We start from the raw sequence: 18,888 nt of genomic DNA, 5'->3' as shown, positions 1-18,888 counted from the left end.
CAGTAATGCTAAAATTCTCCTTAGTGCCGTGTACCAAAACCAAAATTAGATTCCGTGATGCTTTCTGATGTGATTTATATCTCAAAATGTTGTTTTTGTGCTGGAGACGTTAAAGGTAAAAATTTGTTGACATTTTTTTAATAAGCTAATTTAATAATATAAGTATTATTATTTTAAGTTCAAATGTAAAAGTAAATTGATTAAAATATTAATAATATTAATTTGTCAAGTGATTATTTTTTTAATGAGTGTCAAAAATATCCCCATTTTTATTTTAATTATTTACGTTTTCACTCTCATTTATCTACGTAATATTTTATTTAAATTAATTATGATTTAATATTAATTTTTTATTTTAATAATTTTTTAAAACCACGTCCACAAAATATTTTGATATCATGTTACTTTTATTTAGTTAAAATATAAAACAAAGGATAATTTTTTTAAATAAAAGTTGAGCTATTTCATACATGTGGAAGATATAATAATTGGGAATAATTTTGAAAAAAAAAAGAGTAACCGTTGATGGCAATTTTAGAAGCAATTAGAACATCCTCCTATTATTGTTATATAGATAATAAAAGTGAAAATTTAATTAATGTGAATTTTTAAGTGAAGTTCTAATTATAAATACAGAGTAATACTAAACATAATAAAATGTCATTCCTTTGGTAATTATATCAGGTTATCTCCAATGCACACTCATACTATACAAAGTTTTCATTTTATTTTGTGTAGATCTTGTCTTAAGAACTTCTGAAAAAAATTTCTTTCTTTCAATGCAACATTCACTTTGATAAATTTTTATTTGCATTTTAACTCTCTAAAACTTAAAAAATATTTGTATATCTTGTATCTAGATTCTTAATTTTCATACATAATAGCATATTCAAATGGAATCTTAATTTTCATACATAATAGCATACTAAGAAAATGATTGAGATCAGGTTTTGCCACTAAAAGAATTTCAATTGAGTATTTCAAATTTCAAATATACACTTGAAGTGAAGCTTACAATTTCAAGTTAAAATAAAAATGTTGATTGTAACTGTACTATAAAACAATTACTGGCCAAGATGCTATGTTAAGAGTATTTGTCATGCTCCCTTGTGCTTTGCTTTAGTGAGAGTTTTAACCATGCCCTTTGCAATTTTCCAGAACCAAAATATGTTCAACACTGCCAACACAGAAGGCACCATAATCAAGGTGTAAAAGCCGAAAAGAAAGACCTCCTTCACCTGAAATTAACAAAAGAGAGTTTTGATTCAGTGCAATAAAGAGGGAAAATTTGACTACTTATGTAACAGGGTCACAGCACATGCTAACCTCAGCCAAACGGGTCCATATATGGTAAAAAAGGAACATGAACAGGAAAATCCTTGCAACCTACCACAGAGTAGATAACAGTTAAGGATAGAAATTTCAAGTGGTTGAAATCACTCTGCACAAAAAGCTCATTCAGGTCTAACTGGTATGTACCTGGAACTACCAATAAAAGTAGTTCCATAACAACCACTGCAACCAACAAACATCGAAAGTCACAACAACGTTTGACACCCCTGCTAACATTTATTGTAAGGACTAAATTTCTGCATCTGCTGTTGAAAAACAAATAGCTTCAGCATTTTAAGATCCATGTTTTAGTTGGATGACACAGACGTACCTATATATATTATCATTACCATGTTCAAGACAGTATAATTAACCTACTAATTTACTGATTTTTGCTATGGTCCAAGACTGCTAAACCTCAAGTAATCCATCCACTTGTGATTCTTTTTTTCCAAATAAAGCAAGCTTCAGCCACATACATGGTACATGGAATATTACCTTTTCATTTTGTAAAAAATAAGAGAGAAAATTACAAAAATGAAAGCACCAAATAAAACTATACATGTTCATAAGTAAATCCTTCAGACCATTTTCCAAACTTCATTTCAGAGGAATTATAGTTAGACCAAGACTATAATGAGTATATTAGACAGTAGTAGTACCAACCACCCGAAGAACAATGCAATGCCATTCCAAATGTAAAGTTTGGAACTCTTAAGGCCAGCAATATCCAAGTACCTACATATAAAATTAATGTTATTAAGTAATGTTGAGAAAAAGTACATGAAGGTTGATGAAATTATGAACAACAGATTTACCATCTAAGATTTACAAAAGGAGTAGTGCTCTCAGAGAAAAGAACCATTAGTATGTAGATATGAACTTGACCACTTATCAGGGATAGTGTAATGGAACCTATGGATAGCCCGTGGTGTAGAACCTAAATGTTGATTGAGGAAGAAGATTTACCAGTTACATATTATTGAATTCAACATAACATGAAAGTAAAAGATGATAAAAAGATAAAAGTAAAATATTGTGTCAGATAATGCATTGATAATATTGTTAATGTTAATAATAATAACAAGAAAGCCTATAAGTACTTACATATTCAAGACCCCCTAAAGCTGGAAAATTCCAAAGAACCATAGCCAGATCTGTTAGAAAATAACCAATAGAAATCTGTGCAGGGAAGTATGATGAAAAACAAAGCAGAACGAGTTAACAGCAATAAATAAATTACAAATAGCATGACAGACAGAATCTTAACAAAAATGTTGCTAATAAGATTTCCATGAGACCGACAAATCATACAAATGGATGACAACAAGTCAAATTTTGTTAAGAGACTAACAACCAAATTTTGCTTATATCTTCAACTTACCCCCAATACTGTATCTGATAACCTTGATGATTTATTAATAACTATGTCGTCGTGTGATTTCGCAATGAAGACATCTGATAAGATGACGAGGTAGAAAGATGCAGATGATACAAAAAGAGCATGAAACGTAGAGAATCCCCTGCATTACAAATTATGTTCATACTTACACAAAAAATATAGTTAATTAATATGCAGAGAGGAAAGATTATGCAAAGGTACTTCACCTGTTATTCCATTCAATTTTCTCTGCACTGCTCAATTTTCCATATCCCTTGAACAACAAAGAACTCAAAATAGCAGTTGATGTATAAGCCTTCAAGAAGGAACAAATAGATCAGGCTTTAAAATTGCCAACAAAAAGTTCTTCACTACAACTAGTCATTTTTAGAATTACCCCCCTTCAGATAAAACTTAACATATGTTTCAGAAAAAGAACAAATTGAAGATAGAACAAGCTGAAACTCCATTCATAAATATACATCTAAAAGCGTATCCAATGCCAAATCACCCTATATGAATCATGACATACCATCTTTTTTCTGAGATAGTAAGGCATGGAACTTTTCTGTGCATTTTGAAGGAATTTTTACTCTTGAAGGAAAATAAGTAAAGAATGGACCATATCAATTCAAAACGAGGAAGCCAATAGAGTAATTAAAAGATATAATTTTTCCGAAACCAGAGTACACACAACTGCAGTTCCACTCCAAGAACATTCCAAAGATTTATCCCACATTCAATACAAAGCCTTCACCCAATAGCTTCATCTTAAAAAAATTGCACAACCACGCAGTCCACGTAAGAAACCCATAAGTTTCCAATACCCTTTTTTCCAGTTTGCAAAGACATCTTATCAACTCTTAAAAGGCAACATAAAGCTCACACACACAACACAAATAATGAACAATCTGAGTTTACTTACAATAACACACAAGATGATGCCAGAGAAGATAGATGCCAGCCATAGGACTACTTTGCTTGGACTAGCATACTCATAAAAGGAGAATGAACCAAAAGAAGAAGTGGATTCCATGAAGCCCTTTTGTTCAAATTTTCTGTATCAAACCAAACAGCACCGAAGACATGACATGATAGGAAAAGTGTATTCCACTACGAAGAAGGGATATGATAATAGTGTTGGAGGAGGACTCTCTTCTCACAACAAATACAAAACATGTCCATAATAATTTGTAAGTAAATTATTTTGTGTCATTTTTGTAAGGCCAAAACCCGTAAATACATTATGGCCATCCATTTCCCATTTCCCCCTTCACAAAATTCCTTGGAAAGCAAACAAATCCCACCAAAAGAGATAGGTATTGGGTGAGACAAAGGCAAAAGAACACTTCCTTTACTGTTTAAAGTTGGAGCAATGTATATACATTGAGTTTTGCATTCTTAATCAATTTTATAAATTATCACTGTTATTGACACAAATAATTATAGTAATGTCAACTAACTTATAATAGTATTATTAAAACAAAATTCAACGATCTTCTCTAGAATTAAAAAATAGGTTTTAACAAAATTTTCCAATCTTAAAAATAATAAAACCTACTCAATGAGAAGCGATTATGTACCATAATAAACTACAAGAAGTGAAGATGAGCACGCAGTGATGGGTTCTTGACGCAGAAGCTTCACTTGTCTATAACCATTCTACAAGCCACGCACGTTATTGGTTCTAACTTTATGTGTTATGTAAGCTTTGACAGTGATTTGTTGTAGGTTAATGAAAGAAAAATAAATAGGTACTGGAATAAGATATGAAAGTAGAATTTGTCTTCATCATATCTTATTGACTTACCAAATAATTGATTAATAAAATACATGATATCTTACCATATCTTATCTCCTTTATCATGCCCAGTAGACCATATATAAGTGAGTTTATGTAATTTAATGAAATGAAATTACAAATAAATGTTACTTTATGATGATTTATTCCACTCAAGCTATGATCTCATAACCGGTTCCAGAAAGAGGAATCTTATATCAAATTTAAACTCAATGACACAACACATCAATAAATGGCGACATAAAACGTTTTTATTTAATATTAAATGTATAAATTAAAAAAAAATTAATAGTTTTTTATTCGTAAAAGCTTAATAGTTATGAATTAAAAAGTTATTTTTTTGTTTACATAAAAAATAACTTTTTAAAATGACTGATAAAAAAGTTATCATATTACATAACATGTACTTAGACGAGAGTAGATTATACTGTCAATACATAATAGTCTTTGAAAGCAAATGCTGAGATAAATAAAGAAAAGAAACTAACAAAATAATAATTTCTCTCTTTTTTTTCTTAATCATTTTGAAACACTTGTTTGATAATATTATGTATAAAAGTAACATATTTAACTGGGGCATCCATGATAAGGCAACAAAAGTTACCATCTGCATAGTGCAGATTAGAAGATCCATGCAGTAAGCAGTGAAACATGCTTTCAAAAGTTGAAAACAAATTCAAACTGCGTCCAGTTGTTATTATTAACATGCTGCTACACCATTGGGGCTAATGTTCATAAAACTGAAATTACAGGGAAGCAAACAAGAAGGCACCGTGGCCATAACATATTTACAAGCACTCAGGCTTATTACTTAACCCAAATTAGCTTGAGTGCTCTTCAGGGATTTTCATCATCATCTAATAACCCCCTTGTATGAAAGCACTCAAACGTTCAACCTCTTGACGGTGCTCACGCACCACAGCACGAACTACATCTCCAATGGACACCATGCCAATCATCCCCTTTTCATCAATGACAGGAATGTGCCTGATTCTGTTATCTGTAACAAAATGCAGAATAAGATCAGAAACATACATGAGTTACAAGCTTATGTAATCTAACTTGGTTTCAAATCATAATGATGATAATTGTAACAATGTGAATTTTTATTTTATTTTTCCTTTTATAATATCCAGTTACAAACTGTGATTATAATAGTAACTATCTCACAAGTTTTAATGTTTCAAATCAAAGCTCATACATACCAGTCATCAGTTGCATAGCCTGTAGAACTCTGGTATTAGGGGTGACTGTGATAAGCTTGTTCTGCAGTCACAACATTAGAATTTTAGTTTAGTTATCATGAGTGGGAGCACCACTAACTAGGGGAACATTTTAATTCTCTAAACACATAGCATAGCACAAATTGCAGTTTCACTATAGAATAACTGTGCGTTTGGTAAAGCTTAATTTTGGAAAAATAGTTGTTTATTTCTCAAAAGCTCTTTCTGCAAGCTGGCAGAATAGTGAACACAAGAAGTACAATAATATACATACCTCCTCAGTCATAATATCTCCAACCTTAGTAGACTTGGAAGATCTTCCCTGCACGATGATCTTTCTCAGGTAATCTGCATAACAAAAGACCAAATAGTTAACATAAATGACCAAGGGACAAACAGACAGTGCTGTAGATAATTAAGACCATTTAACTGCATGAAAATATATTGATAAAAAGACCATTCTATTTTCCTCCACTACATTATGCAACTGGATCATTAGCTAGTTAGTCAGCCAATTAGACATTTTCCTTCTCCAACACAAATCATAACATTCTTACACATGCAGGTATTTACTACTTACAACACAAGATACAGAATCTTGAAAGCCAAAAGCACCATCGAGTGAATACAACCCATTTTCTTGTCATCCTTTTCGAAATTACAGGGCGCCCCCAAGTGTGTCAAGCATGCCAATCTCATTTTTCTTGTTCAGTTAAGCAATTATGTATATGATGCTCAATGGCTTAACATATAAAACATGTAGAATATAGAAACTATACTTACCAAAAATCTTGCCCCAAAACTAAATAGAATTTTAAGATCTTAGATGGCACGGATAAGAAGAAGGAGATGAAAGAGCATAAAGAAGCAGTTTCCCCTCCTCTTTCTTTGTTTCTATAATATAGAACATTTAAGTTTACTACTTTGTATTTCCAAACAATTTCATCCACACATAAAACTAAATTATCCATTACACCAATAAAGTACTTAGTACACCAAAAAAGTAAAATAAAAAGAATTTACATCCTAATTGGGTACCTCTTTCCGTTATAATCCCCGCAATTGCCTTATTCTCATCAGGTTTCACCACAACCAGAGCTCCAACATTGTTTTGGGTCATCTGCAATGGATGTCAATGTAAGAACATACATCAATACATTGTAAACTCCTAGATTTATTCCAAAAACAATAGTAATAAAATGAAATACACATTACCGATTTAACAGCATTGTAAACAGTATCATCTGTGGTGCACCAAAGCCAGGAGCCATCTGCACCCTTGCCTTTATCTTTCATGATGTCTGCAATTGTTGTGCTCTCAAAACCATGTTCCTCAATGCGAGCAGGTGTAACAGATTCAAACCGTGAGGAGGCGATTGGCTGTAACAGGGGGTTCACCATGCGAACCCGTTGCAGAACAGCATTTTTTATGACATTCCCGTGGGACAAAAATGATCTCAATCCTCCTTGCATTTTAGCTGTCTAATAACCAGATAGAACATCTTAGAATTTCCGATTTTGCAAATTAATTAGTCTCAAATCTATCTATGCACAGATTTATGACAGAATAAGTGATGAAAATTGCACTCTGCAAAGAATTGTACAAGAACAAAGTACATGCAAATGGGGAGATTCTATAGAAACTAGTTCTGGAGTCACAGAATCCATTACTTCGATTAGATCCAGGATCCATCTTCCAAGAACAGAATAACCCTCTTGTCCAATTAACAAATAGTTGGCTCAAATCATAGAAAGCATTTGATTTACTTATCTTCATATATCCATTGAAGAATCTCAAACGGGAAAGTTGAGACATGTTAGAGAAAAAAAAATCACCTTACAAGTCATAAGTATGTCAAAAATGTTTAAAAACAAAACAGAAACAGTGAAACATGCAAAATTCACAGATCCAATCCCCAGATGGACATCAAAAATTGAACCACACTCTCACCTCCCCCTTTCTTCAGATTTCTTTTTTAGATCACCAAAGGCTCATGGATTGGATGTCAATACATAAAAGCTCACCAAAACAAAATCCAGTACCCGAGAAACCAAATCAATCAACACAGCACAACCCTACCCACGTCAACAAAACATTAACTAAAACTAAGAAGCCTTTATTTTTCATTTCAAATCTGAAAAACTAGCATCCTTTTCGAATTTAATTAAGATGGGTGAGACGTGGGCCCTTAGATTTTACTTTCATAATCACTCAAAATAACAACATATCAACCACAACTCAAAAACTTTTCAGATCCTTCATTTCCAAACATCACAAGACTCAAACTGAAGAATGGTACATGATCACAGGACAAGGAGATGGCGAAAGGAAAGATGAGATGCCGATGATGATGATGATGATGAAGAAGAAGAAGAAGAAGAATACCAGAGAGTAAGGTGAAGGTTGTGAAAGAGAGAGTGAGAGTGTGATGGAGCGGCGTGTAGATAGAATGGCTGAGCTGAGCCCTACCCTCGTAAGACAATGACAACACTTGACCTGTTCCTCAAATCTCACAATAACCGTGAAAGTGGGGCCCTCTCTATACTTTTGGATCATGACAATGATGACATTATCCAAATTATTATTACTAATTTACATCTTTATTTTTATTTCATTTTGCATTTAGGTTAGTTGGGTGAGTGATTCTGACAACCCATCTTATCTCTATTACTACATTATGCTAAACTATTATTCAATTTTTCAGGGAATCTTCATATTTCTTATCACAGTAATCTACTTTTCATTTCACTCATTATTTTTCATGCAATTGTGTTATTGGCTGAACATGTTTTCATAACAATAAATATTCAAAACTCGATTTCTCATATTTAAAGTAAGAGAGAATCTGAAAGAGGGAATTATTATTTATGACAAGATTTCTTTTCTGTTACGTATCTATAATACTTATATTCCACATTCGTAAAAACTTCCAAGGAATCTTGGTTTTCTTGTTAAGTTAGTAAAGTATTTTTTTTTTTAATTTGAGAAAAAATTTATTACATTTATTTATTTACTATTTCTCCTATTCTCGTACAAACAAAAACATAATTTTCTTCTATTTCTCCTGTAAGATGGGACACCGAGTGAATTGTATATCATTTTTATAAAATAAAACTTATATAATTGGTTTAAATATGTTTAATTTGCTATTATATTTAAAATTTAAATTTTTTACACTTGGTTAAGAACTCTTATACATATGATGTTATAATTTTGGCTACACGTGAATCTTCGACAAACCATTAGTACCTAACTTTTCATTTTGTTTGCCTAACTTCCATAACTGTAAAAACCCAAATTAATAAAATTCAAATTATGTTAGAAGACAACACAAACTATGTAGGAATTCGAGTCGTGTTCGTTAAACCTAAATTATAGGGTTTTAGTTATACATGGGAAAAAAAAACAGAGAAAACAAGAAAAATGGGAAAAAAAAATTAACTCCCTTTAATTTTTTTATGAGTTTTGACTTCTAAAACTAAACTGAAGAATTTTTCTTAAAGGTATATTTGGACAAACACCTTACAAGTGTTTGGTCCTCGAATTACGCATACTTTGGTAGCAAAAAAAAAATACTTACTTGTAAATTTTATAAAATAGTAAAAATGCAATAATGCATACAAAAATATAAGAAGCTAAAATTGTGGATGTTTTTACGGACAAATTAGTCTAAGTTTAAGACATTGTTAGATCTAACTTTGATACTGATTTCTTTGAATTAAATAATTTTTTAAAACCTTATTATGAATCAAACTAATATGATAATATTGGAACTGATTTGGATTAAGTCATTGAATCATCTAATAATATATATGAAAGAAAACTAAAAATAGCAATATTAAACTAAAAATTACAGATTTAAACTGGATAATAATATAAAACTGGATAATATAAACGTATGCAACATAAAAAATTATTATTTCTAAAAATGGGGAGGTTGAGTTGTTTTATATTTTTTTTATTTATTTGAGTCTTACTTTCGAATTTATACTCGAACCAGATTGTAATTTTAAATTTGAATCAAACCAATGAATGAATTTGAATTTCTTTTGTTGCTAATATACAATGTTTAAAAGTAAGCTTAAATTAAGCTCCACTGCTACATAAAGTTGTGTCCTATTTATATTGAATATATTTATTTAGTACAAAACTATTAAGCTAAAATCAAAACATAATTATTGAACGTCTAACGTCAATTAAAAAAAGAAAAATATGAACGAAATCATAATAAACACTAATATTCATTTTATACCAAATTTGAATATGAATGAAAATACTATGCAAAATAGTGAGTAATGGTGGAGGCTTAATCAATATTTTTTTTCTAAGATAAACATCCTATTATATCATCAATGTCTTACTTTGGTGTAATTGAAGAATATGTGTGATTGATTACACAAATTTTAGTGTACCTATTAAGTGGATTGGTAGTAATAATAGTATTTGGATTTTACATTAGCTGATCTTGAAAATGTCAAATATAATAAAGAGTTATTCATAATAGAATCTCAAGCTAGTTTAATGTCACAAATCCCGTTAACAAAAATGTCAGTGGTTCTTCAAGAAAAAATCAAACACAATATTCATGAGAACGATAATTCAATACTTAATAACAATGAAATTTTATCGTTCTTCACAAATATTTCAATCTTTGATGTTGATAATGAAGTGGACGATATTCATGCCACATGAGATGACCATCACAAAAGGTTGTGGGAGAGTGTTCCAACCACTAGTGCAAAATATAAAAACAATGACCATTTATTTAAAGTGTTTTTACACATTGCCATTCAAAACGCGATGGTATTTTTGAAATTAACTTCATTTATGAATTCAACTATTTGATATAGCCGCATTTAAAACGCTTTGTTTTAAGAATGTGGCTATTAGGTAAAGTCATGTTCTTAAACAAAACGCTTTATTTAAGAATGTGATTTTACCTAATAGCCACATTCTTAAAACAAAAAGCTTTGTTTAAAAATGTGACTTTACCCCTTAGACGCATTTTTAAATCATTTTTTATCTTAACACAAAAGTGCGTCACGCACGCTTTCATACTTTTCTTGGCACTTCGTTTCTTTTTTGTTCTTCTGCTAGGTGCTTCCTCTCTTCTTGTATCCACACAACCTGCATTGTTTTCGTGCCATTGGTGAGTTGTTCCAGATCTCTACTTCTTCTTTACCATTAGTTTTTGTATTTTTTTTTGTTTATCCTATTTCTTTATTTTCTGTCATTGCTAGGAGGTCACCACTGTTTCATTGGCACTGTTTGGGTTTTTTCTTTGCCTTGCTCTGTCGGTATTGTTGTCGCCGCTGTTGGTCCCATGTCACTCTTCACCACCACCGCAGTCTTCATGCACAAGGTTGGTGGTGTTTCATAGTTTTTTAATTTTTTGTAATGTTATTAATTTGTTTATTTTTTATTTATTATAATTTTTATTTTTAAAATTTGTATCATTTTTGTTATAATTTATTTTTATTTTTTAAATTTATTATAGCTCATTCATTTTACATAAACTATGATTCTATTTATGTCAAAATTATATAATAAATTTAGAATATACATATATAATTAAGGAATAAAATAGTAATTAAATCATATAAAAATTATCTATTAATTAATTTATCTTTGAAAAAAAATAGAGTTGTAGATAATTTGGGATATGTGGTGACTGCGATTGGGTTTGGTTGATATGGGAACTTGTGAGTTTTTGTCTTTTAGTGGGGAAGGGTTTTTGGCACATGCCGCTGAGGTGTTATTCATCTGCCCCAAAACCAACAAAATCATGACACTTAAATAATTTATTTTTTTTGTGTGAAAAAGATAATATACTTTTATATAATTGGTCATTTTTATAAAATATTTAATAACTTTTATACAATACTAGTGCAAACATATACTATAATATGAACATATCTGCTGTGTGTTGTTAACAAATAATATTTATACGTTTATTTAAATAAAAAAATATATGTATTATTGTTTATAATGGATAAATAGTTTGTATTTTTTTTTTTTATTGTATAGTTATGAAGTTAAAAATAAAATAATTTTTATAAAATGAAACTTAATTGTGAAGTTTGTGAACCTATGACTACATTTTTTTTCTTGTTATTTCTTTTCCTTCTATCAAATTCTTATTTTTATTCTTATTCTTACAAATATCTCTTTCTAACATTTTTTCTCAACCTTTCTTTCTTTGTTTTTGAGCTTAATTCTAATTTTTTTTATTAAATATTGTAAATTTTAATATTTATTATAATATTTTAGGAAAATTTGTTTAGTGAGATTCTATCCAATTAGTGGAATTGATTAGAAATAAAACATCTCATTTTGATTGTAATTCGTTAAAAAAAAATTATGATGAGTTAATTATACAAATATGAGTTACTCTAAATTACAAAATTGACAAGTGAAAACAATTTCTTATTCCTTATTATTACATATAACACTTTTGGCTCAAAAGTACTACCATCCCCTAGTTAACCAATATAATTATTGTTCAAGATAAACCTCACTCAAATTTATATTCCAATTCGCAAGATCAAGGAAATAAAACAAACTATGCTTAGATTTAATTAACTTAGGCATTATCATGAAAGTACCAAAATAACTACATTTGGTTATACAAGAAAAGTGTAATTCAAAGTATAAAGTTCAAATTAACAGTATTAGACTAATCAAAACATATATTCAATTAGACCATTCAAATGGTTTCACACATGGTTAAATATGACTCAAAAGGGTCTATCCTACATCACCTTATTAAGTCATCAAAAATTCTAAGTCTAAGTTGAAATGTTGAAATTTTCATAATTTACGTGAGTTATGTGAGTTGATAAGATGATATTTCATCAAAATTATTATTTGATTTTGATGTTTTTTTAAACATTTAGATAATTTAAAAAATGTTTTTAATTTTAGACAAGTTTGAATATTCTCCAATTTGAAAGAGAAGCATCCATGCTATTATGAAATGATGTTAAACTTATTTTCTTCATTTGATTTGACCTTTTTTACTAAAATATTTTAAATTAAATATTTAGTGTTATTTGAGAGCACGAGTATTTACTAAAGGTTATGTCATGTCTTTGTCTTTAAATATGTAAATATATTTTTGAAACGATAATAAAAGATGCTATAAAAGAGTTTTAGGAAATGAAAGAGAGACTGCTAATTATGGAAGTAATAATATATTATAATGTTTCTTGTAAATGTGAGTTTTAAAATCTTTAGTTTTAATAAAATTATATTTATAAAGTTTGTATTAAAATAATAATTTCAACAATAGGAGTTTTGTTGAAAAAGCATGTTATGGTTGCATGTAGGTAGTGGGTGGCTGAGGTTGTAACTGGTGGAGGGTCTATGCGGTGGCTCACCGCTTCAGTACCTTTCAATGGTCAAACAACATTCCAAAGGTGCCATGAATAAAGCTGACCAGAAGGTAATATTTGACAATTTTAATTTTAATAATATAAACATTCGTTGTGTTATATAAAATAATTTATATATTAATAAATAAAAAAAATTAAATAATAAATTTTAGATTTCTGATATGATATTTTGAATTCATATAATTTTCTTGGTTTATATATTCACATAAAAGAGAGCAAAACATTTGTGGGCTTGATGATTTATAAAATTACTCAAATCTCAAATATAGTTGTTGGTAAAACTTATTGGGCCTTATAGGTTTATATAATTTCTTTATGGTGTAGGAAGAAAGAGTCCAGAGATGATTTTGCTGGATAAAGATATCAGTTATTATTGTTTAATCCTACTTAACATTGTAACTAGGATTTGAAATGTAATATTCTAATTCTATTTTTTTTTCTGAATTATTAATTACTAACTATATGCACTATTTTAGCGATCATAAGGCAAAAGCACAAAAATGATGTAATTTTTTCTTGAAATTCACATAATGGGTAGAAAATATTTTTATTATGATGAAAAATACGATTTTGAATTTTTTTGGAAGATATAGTAGAGATATAACATGATTTCTGTGCATTTTTTTTAAGAAGTCGGCATATTTATACACAACTTCAATTTATGTTAAATGATATATATATATATATATATATATATAGCATGACTTTAGTGATATTTTTTTTAAATGGAATAATTTCTTTTATAAATTTTATAAAATTGAGAACGATTAAATTATTTTTTAATTGAAAAAATAATTTTAAAAAATAATATTAAAATCCTAAACCGGTAAAATATAAACCCTAGTAAAAAATATCACAACTAACCCTAATTTCAGAGGTAAAAACTCTACACAAACCCTAAATAATAAAACATAAAATGTAAACCTACACACTGAACCTAAACCATAAACTAAAAAACCTAAAATATATACAAAATAATAACAAATTAATAAATAGTTGAGTTTTAAAATTTTAATATCTTAATATATTGGCCATCAAATTTCTTATTTCATTTCTATCAACCTTATTTTTAACGTATCTTAATATTAACTCTTTATCAAAAGTTATTAACACTACTAGTTATATATACAAACTCAAATTATTATTGAATTTCACATTTCACATGCATCACTCAAAGTTCACTCTCATCTCATATCCTTTCTAAAACCGAATACTTGATTATCATTTTAAAAAACACTCACAAACGACTCAATGGTCTTATCATTTTGATTTACAAATGTGTAAATTCAGATAATCTATATAGTTTTCAATACCATGTTATGAAATTTAGTTTTATTGTAATTTAAATTAAAATAAATTGTTATTATATTCCTACAAGCTTTGAAAGGCAGTAATTTCATAATTTTGATAAATAAAATACTATTTAGGGTTCTTAAATATAAAATTCAAAATGAGGAGAAGATGAAGTTACACCAGTTGTACCAATCTCCGCAGTCATGCCAAATGATTGGAGAACTGGAACTGGCAAAGAACAATTTTGCTTCTTCAAAACCTTTAGCTTCTTCTCACTTAATACAATTATGCCTCACATTTTTTTTTTTCTTTTATCCTCCTAAATTTATATATCTGCATAAGAAATAAGTGAAATAATAATAATAATTATTACTAATATATATATATATATATATATATATATTCAAAATAATTAATACCATTATTTTACCGATAATTATATTATAATTACATCCTCTGGGTGATCAATTATCTGAATGAAGTCATGGTTGGGTGGTGACAAAGCAAGTGTGTAAGAAATTCAACAAGGTTTCAAATTTCGAACCGTGTATAAATTCAGATCCGCACGTTAACCAAATCGCAATTCGCATAACATTTCAGAGTCGAATTGCTTTCCACGTAAGTCACAGACCAGCTCCAATAACAGAACCACTCAATTCACCACCGATGGAGATCGACGGCAACGTTCTCGCCGCGAAGTCGTTGGTCCGCTTCGGCGTGCGCCACATGTTCGGCGTGGTGGGAATTCCGGTGACGTCGCTGGCCAACCGCGCCGTTGCCCTTGGCGTCCGCTTCATCGCCTTCCACAATGAGCAGTCCGCGGGCTACGCCGCCTCCGCCTACGGCTACCTCACAGCGAGCCCCGGCGTTTTCCTCACCGTCTCCGGCCCCGGATGCGTTCACGGACTCGCCGGCCTCTCTAATGCCTCCGTCAACACCTGGCCCACCGTCTTGATCTCCGGCTCCTGCAACCAGAACGACGTCGGCCGCGGCGACTTTCAGGAACTCAACCAGATTGAAGCTACCAAACCCTTCTCCAAACTCTCCGTCAGAGCCTCCCACATCTCCGAAATCCCGGCCTGTGTGGCCCAAGTTTTGGAATGGGCCCAATCAGGCCGGCCTGGTGGGTGCTACTTAGATCTCCCCACCGATGTCTTACATCAAAAAGTATCAGAATCCGAAGCGGAAAAACTCTTAACTGAAGTAGAAAAAAACCGCGCGAAACCCGAACCTTATTCTATTTCCAATTCGAAGATCGAAGAAGCTGTTTCTCTGCTTAGACGTGCAGAGAGGCCGTTGATTGTGTTTGGAAAAGGAGCGGCGTACGCGCGTGCAGAGAACGCCCTTACGAAGCTGGTGGAGGCGACGGGGATTCCGTTTCTCCCCACTCCGATGGGGAAGGGGTTGTTGCCGGATACTCACTCGCTTGCTGCCACCGCTGCTAGGTCACTCGCGATTGGGAAGTGTGACGTGGCGCTTGTGGTTGGAGCGAGGTTGAATTGGCTTCTACACTTCGGTGAGCCACCGAAGTGGTCGAAGGATGTGAAGTTTATCTTGGTTGATGTGAGTGAGGAGGAGATTGAGCTGAGAAAACCTCACTTGGGTTTGGTGGGTGATGCTAAGCACGTGATTGAGGTTTTGAATAAGGAGATTAAAGATGACCCGTTTTGCTTGGGGAGCACGCATCCGTGGGTGCAAGCGATTTCCAACAAGGCGAAGGAGAATGTGGCAAAGATGGAGGTTCAATTGGGAAAGGATGTTGTGCCGTTTAATTTCTTGACGCCTATGAGGATTATACGCGATGCTATCGCGGGTTTGGGAAGTCCTGCTCCTATAGTGGTTTCTGAAGGGGCAAATACCATGGATGTAGGAAGGTCTGTGTTAGTTCAGACCGAGCCCCGGACAAGATTGGATGCAGGCACGTGGGGGACCATGGGGGTTGGTCTTGGTTACTGCATTGCCGCCGCTGTTGCTTCTCCGGACCGGCTTGTGGTTGCCGTTGAAGGGGATTCTGGATTTGGGTTTAGTGCCATTGAAGTTGAGGTACATTTTTTATTCATCATGCCTTGTGTGTTAGTTAAGCATAGTAATTACTTATCTGTTCTTGTGTACTAAGTGTGTATGTGTGCGTGAGAGAGACATTGTCATTTATATTCCTTTTACTGTCCTATGCAAACTGAACCTAGTCCTGGAATTGACATAACATATTTGCCATCTGTTGGAATAGATTTTAGGATGGTGTTCCTGAAGGTGTGATTAGATTTGTTATTTGTGAGGAATTTATTACCCTTCTTGTCCCTGTCATTAGAATAGTGGTTCAGCCTACATTGGGCTAAACAATAGTATCCAAGTGCTCATTTTCTTTGAGGATGAGAGAGTAAAAAGCAAAATGGATGAGAAAGTACGTGAGTTCTAAGTGTGAGGTATACGTTTTGGCTTCTTTGGAGAATTTCTAAACTAGGTTTTGCTGTTCTTGTTTGTTGTAATTCTGAATTTTTTCTGTTTTTGGTTATCTTTTCACGAAGATTGGAGAAGTTTTATATCTTTTATCATGAACCAGGAAAATAAGTTTCTTCAAGTTTGAAATGATAATGCTTGTGGATTTTAGTCTATCTAAATGGATTTCTTGTTTAAATAGTTAAGAAACTCAATTTTTGTTCCAACCATTTTTTCTACAGTTTTTAAATTGTTGTTATTATGATATGTATATGCAAGTTCTCTCAATTAATATGAATGTACATATGTTTTTACTTTCTTTGTTGTTACTGCGGCAATTAATTTTTCGGAATACAAGAATGCCATGTGATGCCTTATCTTTTATCCAGACATTGGTTCGGTACCAGCTTCCTGTGGTTGTGATTGTTTTCAACAATGGTGGTGTATATGGTGGTGACCGCAGACGCCCAGAGGAGATAGACGGACCTCACAAAGGTGATCCTGCCCCCACAGATTTTGTCCCTAATGCAGGGTACCATGCTTTGATAGAAGCTTTTGGCGGAAAGGGGTATCTTGTTGGAACGCCGGATGAACTCAAGTTTGCTCTTTCAGAATCGTTCTCTGCTCGGAAACCAGCTGTAATAAATGTTGTGATCGACCCCTTTGCTGGTTCAGAGAGTGGGAGGATGCAACACAAAAATTGATTTCACTTGCATAGCTGCCAAATGCTATATAGCATCCTTTCACTTCATTTACTTTTTGTTTTGAATAACACATCAACTGTACTCCTAAGGTTTTTCATGGTTGAGTTATCTGGTTCAGCATAGCCATCATCAAATATATTTTTAACTTCAACACAGTAAAGTTCTCTTGTACCCTCAAATTTAGAAGGCTTTCAGTATCCTTCTTATGTGGATCTATAGTAATTTCGCCTGTGTACCTTAGCCATCTCATTGTTTGATACGACTGTTCATGGTGTTATTCAAGTTTTTGTAAAGGTTAGAATACACTAAACAACCAATGGGTCAATTTCATAATATTCAACACAGATTGACTCCCTATTCTGTAAACTCTTGGAAGAAAGTTGGATTGAACCCTAAAGCTTTGATCAAAACCACATACAAACCCACAATCTTAGATTGGAATCACTGTCTGAAACCTAAATCTTAGATTTCAATATCCTGTTTATGGACTTGAATGGTTGGATATTCTCTCATAGTTGTTGGATTTACTCTGCATCAATGTCTAGAATGCTTGGATATTCTTTCATAGTTATTGAATTTACTTTATATAGTGAAGCTATCTGAGATTCTTGAGTCGCTTAACCCAAGTTTTTGGCACATTAGAAACTACCAATGCAAAACATTGGAATTGTTTCGTTACAAAATTCTTCTAGTTGATTCGCTGAAAAATGAAAAAGAAAATTGCACCTTTGGAGTCCATCTCCTGATTGATTAGGAAGTCGACTCAATGTTTGTCTTAGATTTTGTTCTAACCTTAAAATTCAACCAACATCACCTAAGCCATTCCATTTCTCAAAAGTATTAATTGGATACTTAATTATTGACTCCAGCTATCATAACAGGCAAACCTCAATTGGTGTTTACTTCTTAAACACCAATATTTATATAGTGTAAATACAAATACCATCAGACAACAACAAGCCAAGAGATTAAATCTCTGCACTTCATCTTCCAATTTCCATAATCCATCCAAACATACAACCAGATTCCATGGTTGCTCCTCCTTCCGGATACTAATTGCATAGGGTGTTGGCTATGGATAGTTGCTCCACCTTTCACAAACAAAATACAACATACCACTGTTTGATTTTTCAGAACTCACATTCTTTATCATAATCTTGATGTTTCTACAATTTGCACTACCAACAACTAAATCCCAAATTTCTACTTCCATCACAACTTTGATACTTTTATGAGGATGCCCAAGAAGACGTGAAATTTAACTTATTATTTTCAGTCCTTTTCTTTTCTGTAAAGTTGTTCACACGAGTTACTCTGTAGACG

At 31.9% G+C, this 18,888-nt stretch overlaps 3 protein-coding genes across 6 annotated transcripts; 1 reads left to right on the top strand and 2 right to left on the bottom strand.

The window, feature by feature from the left end:
- Window positions 1-948: 948 nt before the first annotated feature.
- On the bottom strand, window positions 949-4,309 carry LOC137826102 (uncharacterized). Of its 2 annotated transcripts, none has more exons than XM_068631956.1 (8): window positions 3,639-4,309; window positions 2,941-3,029; window positions 2,717-2,855; window positions 2,440-2,514; window positions 2,151-2,272; window positions 1,995-2,070; window positions 1,327-1,386; window positions 949-1,238 (listed from the first exon to the last, which is right to left on the bottom strand). In XM_068631956.1, exons 1-8 carry the CDS (start codon window positions 3,747-3,749, stop codon window positions 1,098-1,100), a joined length of 813 nt encoding a protein of 270 aa, XP_068488057.1. In that variant the 5' UTR covers window positions 3,750-4,309; the 3' UTR covers window positions 949-1,097. The 2 variants fall into 2 exon arrangements, with proteins under 2 accessions (XP_068488057.1, XP_068488058.1); XM_068631957.1 differs by having other exon boundaries at window positions 1,999-2,070; window positions 3,639-4,096.
- Window positions 4,310-5,178: 869 nt separating this feature from the next.
- Window positions 5,179-8,327, bottom strand: LOC137823605 (CBS domain-containing protein CBSX3, mitochondrial). Of its 3 annotated transcripts, none has more exons than XM_068628810.1 (6): window positions 8,124-8,327; window positions 6,953-7,219; window positions 6,776-6,857; window positions 6,012-6,085; window positions 5,720-5,780; window positions 5,179-5,514 (listed from the first exon to the last, which is right to left on the bottom strand). In XM_068628810.1, the coding sequence occupies exons 1-6, from the start codon at window positions 8,292-8,294 to the stop codon at window positions 5,372-5,374; spliced, it is 798 nt and encodes a 265-aa protein (XP_068484911.1). In that variant the 5' UTR covers window positions 8,295-8,327; the 3' UTR covers window positions 5,179-5,371. The 3 variants fall into 3 exon arrangements, with proteins under 3 accessions (XP_068484911.1, XP_068484913.1, XP_068484912.1); XM_068628812.1 differs by having other exon boundaries at window positions 8,038-8,205; XM_068628811.1 differs by lacking the exon at window positions 8,124-8,327 and adding an exon at window positions 7,689-7,869.
- Window positions 8,328-14,708: 6,381 nt separating this feature from the next.
- Window positions 14,709-17,809, top strand: LOC137823603 (2-hydroxyacyl-CoA lyase). The gene is made up of 2 exons (XM_068628808.1): window positions 14,709-16,468; window positions 17,251-17,809. The coding sequence occupies exons 1-2, from the start codon at window positions 15,092-15,094 to the stop codon at window positions 17,563-17,565; spliced, it is 1,692 nt and encodes a 563-aa protein (XP_068484909.1). The 5' UTR covers window positions 14,709-15,091; the 3' UTR covers window positions 17,566-17,809.
- The last annotated feature ends 1,079 nt before the right edge of the window (window positions 17,810-18,888 follow it).

Source organism: Phaseolus vulgaris, chromosome 8 (assembly GCF_000499845.2).
Source record: "Phaseolus vulgaris cultivar G19833 chromosome 8, P. vulgaris v2.0, whole genome shotgun sequence".
In the NCBI taxonomy this organism is placed as follows: domain Eukaryota; kingdom Viridiplantae; phylum Streptophyta; class Magnoliopsida; order Fabales; family Fabaceae; genus Phaseolus; species Phaseolus vulgaris.
This window is presented reverse-complemented; position numbering and strand designations above follow the sequence as displayed.

Excerpts from the sequence above, each read along its gene's own strand:
- LOC137826102 (XM_068631956.1), bottom strand. The coding sequence starts at position 3,749 with ATGGAATCCACTTCTTCTTTTGGTTCATTCTCCTTTTATGAGTATGCT. Across the intron at positions 3,030-3,638 it reads GCATCATCTTGTGTGTTATT|GCTTATACATCAACTGCTAT; the intron begins GTAAGTAAACTC and ends TCCTTCTTGAAG. Across the intron at positions 2,515-2,716 it reads TATCAGATACAGTATTGGGG|ATTTCTATTGGTTATTTTCT; the intron begins GTAAGTTGAAGA and ends TTCCCTGCACAG.
- LOC137823605 (XM_068628810.1), bottom strand. The coding sequence starts at position 8,294 with ATGATCCAAAAGTATAGAGAGGGCCCCACTTTCACGGTTATTGTGAGA. Across the intron at positions 6,086-6,775 it reads GGGGATTATAACGGAAAGAG|ATTACCTGAGAAAGATCATC; the intron begins GTACCCAATTAG and ends TTTGTTATGCAG. Across the intron at positions 5,515-5,719 it reads GGCTATGCAACTGATGACTG|ATAACAGAATCAGGCACATT; the intron begins GTATGTATGAGC and ends ATTTTGTTACAG.
- LOC137823603 (XM_068628808.1), top strand. The coding sequence starts at position 15,092 with ATGGAGATCGACGGCAACGTTCTCGCCGCGAAGTCGTTGGTCCGCTTC. Across the intron at positions 16,469-17,250 it reads TTAGTGCCATTGAAGTTGAG|ACATTGGTTCGGTACCAGCT; the intron begins GTACATTTTTTA and ends TCTTTTATCCAG.